The 13983-nt window shown below is 37.1% G+C and overlaps 1 protein-coding gene across 8 annotated transcripts in view; it reads right to left on the bottom strand.

The window, feature by feature from the left end:
• The window catches only part of LOC131221506 (receptor-like protein 15), a 47227-nt gene that overhangs the window by 6451 nt on the left and 26793 nt on the right, over positions 1–13983 (bottom strand). For 3 of the 8 annotated variants that reach the window (XM_058216787.1, XM_058216789.1, XM_058216794.1), the window contains 2 exons: positions 9815–9889; positions 8001–8075 (listed from right to left, as the gene is read on the bottom strand). The exons of 2 other annotated variants lie outside the window; for them this stretch is intronic. In XM_058216787.1, the coding sequence (XP_058072770.1) occupies positions 8001–8075; positions 9815–9889 (150 nt within the window). The remainder of the gene's footprint in view (positions 1–8000; positions 8076–9814; positions 9890–13983) is intronic. 3 more of the 8 variants (XM_058216788.1, XM_058216790.1, XM_058216792.1) reach the window with 2 other exon arrangements.

Here is a 13983-nt window from a genome sequence, read left to right as displayed (position 1 = left end):
TAGCAATGTGAGAAAAGCGTGGCACAGACAGGAGAAATACCTATATCACCAAAGTGTATGTAAATACCTAACCATATTATTTTTTATTATTATTTTTTTAATTTTGAAAAAATAGTACCTCATTAGTTTTCTATTTACATCCCAGCACCTTTTCAATTAAGTTTTAATTAAGCTACTTCATTAATCAGGTTATTAAAGATTTTGTATTAGGTTACCTGTGCTCCCTGGTCTTCCACTAGTTTGACACTGTGTCGGGTCCATATAGATATTCATAACAAATCTACTCTGTCCATCAATTTTTCAAGAGAACGAAAGAACTAGAATCTGAAAATCAGTGAGATACGAAGTTTATGTGGACAACACCATCTGAAAAAGTAGGAATTGGATGTCACCAATGGAAACTTCATGAGGGTCACAGAAGTTTTGTATCAGGACGATATTTGTGCCTACAATTTTTCTGAGTAATAATAACCTTATGAACTGTTTGGATAACCAATAAAACTCATGCTATGTTCTAATAAGGTTTCAACAGCGGACATTTACATTCCCATCGTTTAATGTGACGCGGTCTACATGAATTTTAGATCTGCCCAATCTTTAGACTCCTGTACTTGTATGTGATCTTTAAAAATGGATGGACAGAGTAGATTTGTGTAGGGAATTCCTGCGGCCCCACAACATTTCTGTACTACATGAACTTCTCCCCGCATTCCGCATGGGGCAAAGACACCAAAGCTGTACCTTCAACTGGATTGCATAAGGTAGGTGGGCTCTACCATAGTGTATGTGTTTAATCCGCAATATCTATGCATTTTTACATATCATTTTCTGGCAAGAACGCAAAAAAGAGGTAGATCTAAATCTTAAATGTATCACACCATAGAAAATAGCGGCGATGTTAAAAAATAATAAAAATAATAATTACAAAAAAAACCAAAAAAACCAAAAAAATAAAAAATAAAAATAGTGGCCATGAATGCTTACCATTAAAAACTTCTTCTGGGATATAAAAGTTTTGGATAAAGCCGATATTTGTTTGTTGCCTTCATCTAGGTCTGTTTGACATAATCACCATGTTGTATGGGCTTTAAGGTGAGCATTAGAAAGTTTTTAGTGGTGGCCATTGAATTACACTGTTTTCAATGGCGCGGCCCATCTGAGATTTGAATCTGCCTCATTTCTATATCTGGGCTCATGCCCTAAAATAATTTAGAAAAATGGATGGACTTTGTCGATACATCATGGTATCTCCCATAGGACATCTGCAGAGATTCTTTCCATTTTAAGATTTTTTTTTTTTTTTTTTTTTTTAAAGTAGGTACTCATTTAATTCTTATGAAGCAATCTCTTTGATTGGTGGTTATTTCTATCATTTTATGAAAAAATATTCTTTCAACTAACTTTAAAGAAAAATAAGGGAAGGTATCAGTTTGACAATAACATGACTAACGAGGTAGCATAGTGAAAACTTGATTAAAAAAATGTATTAAAATGTAAATGTCATATTAATGAGATACTATTTTATAGAAGGAAGATACTATTTTATAAAATTCCTTTTATTTTTTTACTGAGTGACTTCATGAGCAATGGCATGGACCAATGACAGGAGGCAACACCATAACGGACTGAGCCTTCAACCCAAACAATGAGCATGCACTTTTTTTCATAGTCAAACCTCAGCTTTATAAACCTTGATATTAAAAGGTTAGACCCTTAGTTGTAAATAACAAAAAGATATGTTCTTATTTAAAATTCCACGAAACGCATTTTTCAAAAATTGTATCTTTCCAAAAACCTTGTTTTCCAGAAAGTGTGGGAAAGGAAATATTATTTCTATGTTTGCTTATCAACAACAATTCTCAAAAGAATTGAAGTTTGTTTTCAAATCATATATTTGGCAAAATAAAATTCTTTTTAGAAATTCTTTTTATTATTGCGTGATGCCTATCTATCCAGGCATAGGATGTATGGAATTAACAATTAATATTTCCTCTGTAATATGGAAATATTCCTTTAAGGGGCATCTAATGAACGGGTTAAATGGAATATACTAGACAAACCTATGTTCATCTTGGCCCCATGGTTTCTTGTTGTCTGGCCACCTAAGTTGTGGTTTGAGCTTATTTTTTTGCCTAACACTAATGGACAATCCGAATGGATGGAGTGGATTTGACATAGAGAATATGGTGGCCCCATGTGAAACTCAGTTAAAGAAAGTCATCTCGCCCCTTAGAAATTGTTTACATTGAACTGATTAGCTTAAATTAAGCTGATTAGACTGTAGAAGCCATTGTCCCAAACTCACAGAGTGGAAGTCAGATTCTTTATATAAACCTAACCTTACATTTGTGGACGCTTGCTAAAATGAGATCATTGAATATTTTTCATTTTTAATTATTTAATAGATTTTCATCATTCCGTTAGGAAGATTATATAATAAGAGTAATATTAGGTTCATGACACATCTCAACTGAAACCAATAATTGTACAATTTGTTTTAAATTAGTATATTTCTTGCATGTAAACTCTAAATACATGTGTATAGTCTAATATACAATGCTAGAGTATCAAAATTTTCTTCCGCGCATGCGAATTGCCTATTGATAGTGTCACTAGGAGCATATCTACTGTCATTGCTTTGTGGCTGCTCCCACCATGATGCATGTGTTTTATCCACCTCATCCATCCATTTTGCTAGGTCATTTATTGTTATGAGCCCAAAATGATGTATGTTTAGATCTCAAGTAGACCACACCATAGGAAATAGTGGTGATTGTACGCCCACCATTACATACTTCTTGGGAGCCACAAGAGTTTTGAATCAAGCTGATCATATTTGTATTTTCCCTTCATTGAATGTCCTATTTACTGATTCTTATGACACTGCTAGTGCATCAAAGCTGGGGCCTACTATGACATCTCAATGACATTCACTCCTCGAATCTATTTTGGTAGTTGATCTTAGGAAATCAGGAAAAAAAATATCCCTTCGAATTTGAGGAGCTACAGTAATATTTATTTTCCATCCAATCACACCAAACTTAGATGAAGTGAAAACACAAATATTAGCTTGATCGAAAACTTTCATGGTCCACAAGAAGTTTTTAATGGTCAAAATGATCACCGTTTCCTTTATTGTGTAGATATCAGTTTTGGGACTGTGCTCTAAAATGTGCTGGAAAAACTTATAATGGTGTGGATATACAACACATACATTACCACTCTTACAAAACAACCGCTAGTGTTGTTGTGTGTTACCGAGTGTGAGTTTCCTTGATTGTGACACAGATCTTAATGTATGTTTTGTATATGAATGCCCTCCATGGAATTTTCCAGCTCATTTTAAGACAGTATAAAAAAATAAATAAAAATCAAGCAGATCCAAATCTCAAGTGAACTACACCGCAGGCAAGAGTGGTTATTGAACACTCACCAATAAAAATTCTAACAGCCAACTGTCATGTTTATTAGACGTTGGACCTGTTGACAATGTCACACAGACTTGGGTGAAAGGAATACACCAATATCATCTTGCTTCGAAATTTCATGGCCCACAAGAAGTTTTTAATGGTCAATGAAAACTATTTCCCATGTTGTAGTGCAATTGAGATTTGGATCTGCTTTAGTTTTGCAATTATGCTCTAAAATGAGTTAGAAAATTGATGGCTGGCATGAATATATATATCAAAGTGGGCTAACGCACTTCGGTGTTTTACCTGGGTAACACCCGATCGGCTTCCTAGCGTAACACCTATCCTTGACAAGGATAAAATGGCCATTTTGAGTAGGCTTCTTAATTCCTTCCGATTTCATTAGCGTTTTCTTAATTCAAAGTTAAAACTGATTTTTGACCGGTTATTGGAAAGAAAATTTAGCAAAATAATATCTCATAATAAGTACATTTACATTTGAGTACCTTTTTTAAGTAAACTTTTATTAAGATGCCTCATCAATCAAGTTGTTGTCAAACGGGTACCTTATGTTGGTGATTGCAGCTTTCTTAAATAACAAAAATGCCCACCAAGTAATGAGTTTTCTTAATAAGAATTAAATAAGTAACTAGATGTAAACATGTGTTATTATAAATATTATAAATAAATAAATATCTATAAAAGGAAAAAAAATCACTGTACCTGATTGCATGGTAACATAGGCTTGGTCATTTGTACGTTTTATGTGGGACCCACCATGATCTATTCATATAGTCCATACATTTTTCTGGATCATTTTATAGCATGATCCCAAAAATAAGGTAGATACAAATCTCAAGTGGACCTTAGAAAGCAGTAGTGATTAAAGGGCGACCATTAAAAACTTCCTAGGGACCACCTTAATGCCCACCATTATGTTTATTTTCCAGAAACATGTTGATTAGGTTACACGGACATAAAAGACGGGAATATATATATATATAAAAGATTGATCCAAAACTGTTGTAGCTCACAAGAAGTTTTAAATGATAAGCATCTATTGTCTCCTGTGGTGTGGTCCAACTAAATCTTGGATCTGCCTCATATTTAGGATCATGTCCTAAAATTATCTAAAAATAGATAGATGGTGTGGATTAAACACATACATCATAGTGGGTCCCACAAAGCACCATATACACTTCATGTTAAAGGCACCGCTTCCGTTTCTTTGCCCACATGGATGGCCTGTTAACGTAGCACAAGAAGTTCATGTGGTTAGAAATGATGTGGAGCCTATAGAGATTCCTATCACAAATCCACTCCGTCCATCAGTTTTGCAGGACCACAATAGCACAGGATTTTGAAAATTAGCATATCAAAAAACTCATATGGGCCACACTACATGATGTATATACTGTATATCGTTGTGGTTCATTATTATGTATGCATTGTATATTGGAGTGGTCCATCCATTTTGACAACTCCTTTTAGGCCATGAACCCAAAAATTAAGCAGATCCAAATCTTAGGGTGGAACATACCATATGAATATGAAAAAGCAAAGCAGAATGACGTAATGGATGTTATTGAGATCTCACGGTGGATCAACAGGAAATAGGAGATTCACATGGCTTCAAATTCGGAGGGCAATCTAAAATCCTGTGGGGCTTTTCAAGTTTTATATGGAAACTCTACTCTATCAGGTTATCCTTAATGTCAGGACCTCAGGGCAAAAAATCTGCAAATACGCAACTTTGGTGGCCGGGAACAATGGGGATGACGACAACCATATGATTGTGTGTGGGCTACCATGGCATTTATCTTTAATAAAAAAAACATTAATAGGCGTAACTCAAAAAGACAAAGAAAAGACAAAATTCTAGGAAACTCAAGTGGGCAACACCTTATATAAACCATTTTTGTTTGGAAAATCTTTTGCATGTACAGCGAAAATAAAGACCTTCACCCACTGGACGGAGAGGATTTACATTAAAAAAATATGGTGGACCACATAGTACTTGTTGTTTCTTACCTTGAGTGAAACCGGGGTTACTAACCATTCCAAATGCACACATGTCGTATCTCATTAGTCTTTATAACATAGCCACGTAGGAATCCCTTGTAACACTAAGTGAGGCTCATCATGATTTTTATTTTTTAATTTTTTTTTTATATCTACTCATCCATTTTGATAGGTCATTTTAAGACATGAGCCCAAATACCAGGAAGATCCAAAGCTCAGGTAAGCCACACCTCATGATATAATGAAGATAGAAATACACACTGTTGAAGCCTTTTATTTTTATTTTTTTAGGTGTCGTAGAAGTGAAGTTCTGGATAAGACTGACATTCCGTATTCTTTCCACGTCCTGACCGGAATCACCTTATGAATAGGTTGATGGTATGTGAAGACTATGGTGAGCCCAAGATGGTTTTAATGGTTGGCATTTCCTTGCCCACTATTTTGTGAGGTGTGGCCTACCTGACTTTTATATCCATGTCCTAAAATGAACCAGTGAAATGTACGGATGAAGTGGATATAACACATGTTACAATGGACGCCAAAGAGCCTGGGTGTAAGAGGCGGATTTCCTTGAGGCTTTAGCAAGAAAGAAAGTGCCAGGGATGGGATTTTAGGTGGGCACACCGTGATGTTTGTGAGAAATCCATCCTGTCCATCAGTTTTTCAATATCATTTCAAGACATTTAACCAAAAATGAGGTGGGTCCAAAACTCAAGTTAGCTACACCAGAAGAAACATGAGGATACAATGACCACCATTGAAATATTCGTATGGCCACAAAAAGTTTTGTATTAGGTTAGGACTTCTGCGTTTCCACTTCATAGAAGTGGTAATGACCTCATTAACGGTTTGGATGGAACAGAAACATCAAAGTAGAGCTCAATAAAGTTTCAATGGTAGTCATTTGTTTCCCCTATGATTCTCTTGTGGCCCACTTGAGTTTTGGATCCACTTCATATTAGTCACATGTCCGAAAAGAAGCTAGCAAAATAGATGAACGGGATGGATTTCTCTAAAACATCAGAGTCGATCCCACCTAACAAACCAGCGTAGGAACTTTCGGCTAAGGGAAATCCGCGCACCCTGCGTTACCTGTGATAGGACGGGGATTTTCCGGGAAAGGCTTTGGCAGTAAGTTCCTGGATGCAAGGTGGGGTCCACTTTGATATTTATGAGAAATCTAATCTGTCCATCCATTTTTAGAGCTCATTTTAAGATATGTGACCAAAAATTAGGAGGATCCAAATCTCAACTGACCATATAAGATGAAACAGTAGGGAAAGGAATTCTGACCGTTGAAACCTTCCTAGGCTCTGCCTTGATTTTTATATGCCATCCAAACCGTTTATAAGGTCATTTTTACTATGATGAAGTGAAAACACCTATACTTAGACCGATACGAAACTTTTGTGGCCATATAAATATTTCAACGGTGAAAACTAAATCTCCATTTTTTCATCTCTTGTGGTTCATTTGAGTTTTGGATCCACCTTATTTTTTCTCACATGTCCTAAAATAAGATTGAAAAAACGGATGTACAAGTTGGATTTCTCACAAATATCACAGTGGGCCCACCCCGGAATCCTTTGAGCAGGAACTTCCTGTGAAAGCTTTCACAAGAAATCCGCCTCCCGTCTGATAAAGGTTACAAGGCAAGGTTTATCCGAGCACACCAGCGAGGGCACAGCTGCCCTGCTTTGACGGAGATGAGTGTTGGCCAATCCTTGTTCCCGAGAGCCTGTGCAGCCTAAACCTCTGTACGGCCCACCATGTTTTCCATCTCACATCCACTCCGCCCATCAGTTTCGCAAAGTCTGTTTAAGATGTGATTCCAAAAATGTGGCAGATCCAAAATTCAAGTTTTCATGGATTGGGAATGGAAACACCGACCATTAAAACCTTGTTGAGGCTCATGCTGATCCTTATAATCCATCCAACCCGTTCATAAGGCAACTCCCATTAGGATGTAGGAAAAACAAAAATATCATTCCGATCCAAAACCTCTATGGCCCCAAGGAAGTTGACAGTGGGTGTTAAATCCCCAGCGTTTCTTGTAGCATCTCTCACTTTTGGGCTCACATCCAAGGGAGTGGATTCCATAGGGATATGTGGTGGGCCCCACAGAGTTTTGGGTTACAAAGGAACATGTAAGAAGGTTGCACGCACCTCGTGTCCTGCTTTAACACCTCTTCATTAAGGATAACGAGAGCAAAAATCATCGCTAGGAGGGTAAATTATTATCAAAATCCTCCTTGAAAAGGTACAATCATCATTTTCAAAGTTAAAGATCATTATTACACAAAGATGTAATATATTTTCCTACTAGTGGTGGCCTGAATAAAGTCATGAAAAGCATCTCAGAATGTGAATTTTCAAATACCATTTTGTGGTGCATGTGAAAGACACTCAACTACAACATTTATTACTTGGTATCGATCCCTAGCAGGGGTGGCTAATATGAAGTTTGTGTACTGACATGGGTGTGTACTAACAAGCTAACCCGAAAAAAAATAATAATAATGAAAAAAAAACTACAACATTTATTAGAAAAGATCCAAGTGCTCTTACCTTGTAGAAGTAGGGAACCATTGAGTCGATTATATCTCAAATCCAAAACCTCCAGTCTGCTCAAGTTGGCCAATTCTATCAAGATTTTAAAATTTTAAAAAAGAACAAAAAAAAAAAAAAAAAAAAAAACATTAGAGTATGAATTTGGAGAAGTGAGGTATGACCACTAAATAAAGTTCAAAATATTATCTAAACTAATATTATCAATCTTGGCTTAATTTGTTTACGGCTAATCAACTTACCTTTTGACCGGAAGAAATCTTCCAAATTATTCCCTCTTAGATGAAGGCTCTGAGGGAGGAGAGTGCGCCCAAATATGGTAAGATGGTTTCATTGAATGAGTTATAGATGAGGTCAAGGTGCTCTAGCTTGCTCAATCTCGACCATCTATTGAATCACACTGTTTTCAATGGCTCACCATGATGCATGTGTTTCATCCATGATGTATGTGTTTCATCCATGTTGTCCATTTATTTTTCTAGATTATTTTATGATATGAGACCAAAAATGAGGCATATCCCAATCTCAAGTGGACCACATTACAGGAAACAGTGTTGAATGAGTGTCGACCATTAAAAAACCTTTTGGAGGCCATAAAAGTTTTGGATCAAGCTGATCTTTGTTTTTTCCCTTCATCTGGGCCTGTATGATCTAACCAACAGATTGGATGTCAAATAAACTGTACAGTGGGCCTTAGGAGGATTTTAATGGTGGATATCCAATCACTATTGTTTTCCTGTGGTGTGGTCCACCCGAGATTTATAACTCTCTAATATTTTTTGATATACATCCCTAAAATGATCAGTAAAAATGGATGAACAGAATGGATGAAACATATACATCATGGTGGGGCCCATAGAGCACCGATCACCAGCCACGGGCTGGTGGCAGGGGTAGCAGCTAATCCGTTTCCTCATATTAGTCACACGTCGCAAGATAAGCTAACAAAATAGATGGAAAAGGTGAATTTCACGAAAACTACCAGCAAAGGCTTTCCTAGGAAATCCACGTCCTGTGTAACCTTTGGTTGCAAGGCGAGTTATATCTGCCAATCCTTGTTTACAAGGAGCCGGAGCAGCCCAAAGCTCTGTAGGCCCATCATGTTGGCCATCTAACATCTACTCCGTCCATCAGTTTCACAAGGTCAGGATAAGATGTAATTCCAAAAATATGGCAGATCCAAAATTCAAGTGAGCCACACCACAGAAAACAACGAGAATGGAAACACAGACCATTGAAACCTTCCTGAGGCCATGCTGGTCCCTTATATTCCATCCAATCCGTTCATAAGGTGACTTCAATTAGGATGTAGGAGAAACAATAATATCATTCTGATCCAAAACTTCTATGGGCCCCAAGGAAGTTGACGGTAGGTGTTAAATCCCCTAGTGTTTCTTGTGGCATGGCCCACCTTAGTTTTGGATCTGTCTCACTTTTGAGCTCACATACAAGGGAGTGGATTCCAGACGGATATGTGGTGGGCCCCACATAGTTTTGGGTTACAAAGGAACATGTAAGAAGGTTGCACGCACCTCATGTCCTGCTTATAACACATATTCATTAAGGACAACGAGAGCAAAAATCATCGCTAGGAGGGTAAAATACTATCAAAATCCTCCATGGAAAGTTACAATCATCAATTTCAACGTTAAAGATTATTATCAGACAAAGATGTAATATATTTTCCTACTAGTGGTGGCAATAGTTATGTCATGAAAAGCATAGCAGAATGAGAATTTTCAAATGCCATTTTGAGGTGCATGTGAAAGACACTCAAATCCAGCATCTATTAGAAAAGATCCAAGTGCTCTTACCTTGCAGAAATAGGGAACCATTGAGTTGATTATGTCCCAAATCCAAAACCTCTAGTTTGCTCAAGTTGGCCAATTCTATCAAGATTAAAACAATTTTAAAAAATAACATTAGAGTAGGAATTTGGAGAAGTGACGCATGACTACTAAATAAAGTTCAAAATATTATCTAAACTAATATTATCAATCTTGGCTTAATTTCTTTAAAGTTAATCAACTTACCTTTTGACTGGAAGAAATCTTCCAAATTATTCCCTCTTAGATGAAGACTCGAGGGAGGAGAGTGCGCCCAATTATGGTAAGATGGTTTCATTGAATGAGTTATAGCTCAGGTCAAGGTGCTCTAGCTTGCTCAATCTCGACCATCTATTGAATCACACTGTTTTCAATGGCGCCGCCCACCTGAGATTTGGATCCACCTCATTTCTGGGCTCATGCCCTAAAATGATTTAGAAAATTGGATGGACTTTGTCGATACATCATGTATCTCCCATAGGACATCTGCAAAGATTTTTTTCCTTTTTAAGAATAAATATATATATTTTTAATAACACCTGCTTACAAGTAGGTACTCATTTAATTCTTATGAAGGAATCTCATTGATTGGCGGTCATTTTTATCATTTTAGGGAAAAATATTCTTTCAACTAACTTTATAGAAAGGGGAAGGTATCAGTTTGACAATAACTTGACTAACGAGGTAGCATAGTGAAAACTTGTTTAAAAGAATGTATTAAGATGTAAATGTCATGTTAACGAGATACTATTATATATATAAAAGGAAGATACTATTTTATAAAATTCCTTTTATTTTTTTACTGAGTGATAACTTCATGAGAAATGGCATGGACCAATAACAGGAGGCAACACCATAACGGACCGAGCCTCAACACAAACAATAAGCACTTCCATGCACTTTTTTTCATAGTCAAACCTGAGCTTTATAAACCTTGTATTAAAAGGTTAGACCCTTAGTTGAAAATAACAAAAAGATATGTTCTTATTTAAAATTCCACGAAACAGCAAGCCTTTAGATGAAAAGCATGGAAAAGAAAATTGTATTTTTCGGAAAACCTAGTTTCAAGAAAGTGTGGGAAAGGAAATATTATTTCTATGTTTGCTTATCAACAACATTTCTCAAAAGAATTGAAGTTTGTTTTCGAATCATATATTTGGCCAAATAAAATTCTTTTTAGAAATTATTTTAGTATCATGTGGTGCCTATCTGTCCAGACATAGGATGTATGGAATTAACAATTAATATTTCCTTTGTAATATGGAAATATTCCTTTAAGGGGCCTCTAATGAACGGGTTAAATGGAATATACTAGACAAACCTATGTTCATCTTGTCCCCATGGTTTCTTGTTATCTGGCCCACCTAAGTTGTGGATTGAGCTTATTTTTTGCCTAACACTATGGGACAATCCGAATGAATGGAGTGGATTTGACATAGAGAATATGGCGGCCCAATGTGAAACTCAGTTAAAGAAGGCCATCTTGGATGCAAAAGTCAGATTCTTTGTATAATCCTAACCTTCCATTCTTGGATGCTTACTAAAATGAGATCATTGAATATTTTTCATTTTTAATTAGCTCAAGTGGTAGATTGAGTGAAGATACCGTTTCGGCGATTTGACAATTTCTATCAAAAGAGATAGATCTCATATCATGATCTGGTTGTTTTGAGTTTGCTAAACGGTTTTTCGATGTAGTAAGATGTTCATAAGAACTAGCGATAAGGGATTCGACTGAAGAATTGGAGGAAAGGAGTGAAGCTAGAATATGCGAAGAAATGCAAGGAGGTTTTGAGACCTCCGAAAAATGTACAAAATCATGTTCTTAGGAACACATACGACGATTCGTCACACTGAGGTCTTGGTATTGATTCCCTAGTGGGGGTGGCTAACAGTGGAGTGTGTACTGCCAGTGGATGTTACTAACAAGCTAACTGAATATACATATATATATATATATATATATATATATTTTTTCATCATTTCATTAGGAAGATTATATAATAAGAGTAATATTAGGTTCATGACACATCTCAACTGAAACCAATAATTGTACAATTTGTTTTAAATTAGTATATTTCTTGCTTGTAAACTCTAAATGCATGTGTATAGTCTAATATACTGTAACACCCCGAATTTTTCAGTACTCGGGTGTTACCTTGAAGATCTAAATTAGTTTGCATGTGCATGGCCACGTGACTCGCCTCAAGCACCATCCTCTAGTGGTCCTCAATCAATCTATCTTGACTGTTTAGTGCAATCTTCATTCATATATCGAGTCACCTGACCGTTGCTTCTTGAAGACAAACAATTATTTCATCTCGAAATTGACATTCATGCTCAGAAACTCACTATGTTGCTAGGATCACAATGGCGATAAAAGACTAAATCCTACCTTATTAGAAAGATTTAACAATATGTTATCAATCCGGGGTCTTAGATCACTAGATCCACTATTAGTTGGATCCAAACTGTCCACTTAAACATCCGCCACCTGATCATCACACTTAGACCATCGGGCCGCTAACTGTACCATGAACCTTCATCTAGACAAACCATATGACCCTTAGGGACGTTGCATGTCAGATGTAAAGATGATTTGACCGTCGGCTTGACAGGAATCTGCAAATCGAGACCTAAATCATTAGGTTCACCATTCGTCCACTCATCAATGCACCATCAATCAAAACATAGTGGGACTTAATCAACCAACCTTTAAAACTCAACTGGAAAACCCTATCTAAACGATTATTGGATACCTATGACTCATAGAAGTGGGTTGATCAAAGTTAGAAGCCATCCGACCATCAGATTATCTAAATTTGACACTTATAATGAACTTCATTATATATGGCCCACATGAACCTTTTTGATCGGCCACACATCTAATCCCTTACACTAACTAACCTTGCTAAACGGATGGATAGACTGGATTTATCGAAATGCCTCTGTGCATCCCACAAATCACTACTCAAACATGAAATTGTTAAGCAGGGCCCACCTAAGTCATGGATATGCTTTATTCTCTGACTAGGCATAATACAGGCCGACAAAATAGATGAACGGAGTGGATCAGATCAAATACCATTATGGACCCCACACGAGAGTGGGCATGCACGTGGAATGCATGCACTCGTTGTGCACGGGACCGGGGAGCCTGGTCAAAATGGGTTGACCCGAAATTTCTTTAAAAAGAGAGGATTTCCCTTTCTCTCTTTTGTTTCCACCCGCACCGTGATGAACAGACCGCATCCATCTGTTCTGATCAGTGGCCCACCTACACTGGCCATTTGGAAGATCTAAACCGTCCATCATATTCGGAGCATGGCTCTGACCAAAACCAAGGGTGTTTCATAGGGAGTTGTACTCATGCGTAAACATAAATCCAGATGCATTTGGACTATGAAAAACCATGTTTCCAAAAATGGAAAATGCCTCACTGCTACTAGGTTGGTGAACTGCGTGAGCTCCACTCTTGAAATCCTAGCCATCCATTTAGACATATCTCAGCCCTCCGTTTCACACGGTTTAGGGCTTCCACTCGTAACAGAATCAAAATCGCAGCTGGTTTTGCATTACCGGCCACAGGTGAAGGACGTTACAAAGCAACACAATCCTAGCCTTCTAGTCTCATCCGACAGCTCTGAGGGAGTTTAGGGCTCGATTTAAGATCAGAACGTTGAGTTGCACAGGTCTCTCTGCCACTCCCTTGCCACAACTTGAAAACAGCCATTTTCTCTTTCCTTTGAACCTGAAGGAGTTTACTATTGTTTTTCTATAAGAATAAAGTCCTAGTCTTTAGGGATATTTATGTGTATTTGAATTGTTCCAAGTTTCTGTTACCACTTGGCTTTATTTCCACTAAGTGGGCTGCTTTTTCGTTTCTGTTAAGATTGTGTATTGAATGGCTATTTAAGCCAAAGTTATTGTTAATAAAACTAATTCATTCAATCCAGCTTGTTGCGTTCTTCTTCTTAGTTTCGTTTTAGATCAAAGTTCCTAACAATCTGGTATCAGAGCTCCCACTGGGCCTGATAAATCAAAGCAGCAGTCTTTGAAATTCTTGCAGCAGCACAGAAGATAACTACGGAAGGGAGTTTATACAGCCAGCCATTCCTCACTTTGATGGTCACTATAATCATTGGAGCATGCTAATG

The sequence above is a fragment of the Magnolia sinica genome, chromosome 12, assembly GCF_029962835.1.
Source record: "Magnolia sinica isolate HGM2019 chromosome 12, MsV1, whole genome shotgun sequence".
Taxonomy (NCBI): Eukaryota; Viridiplantae; Streptophyta; class Magnoliopsida; order Magnoliales; family Magnoliaceae; genus Magnolia; species Magnolia sinica.
Note: the sequence above shows the minus strand (reverse complement) of the source record. Positions and strands in the feature narration are given on the sequence as shown.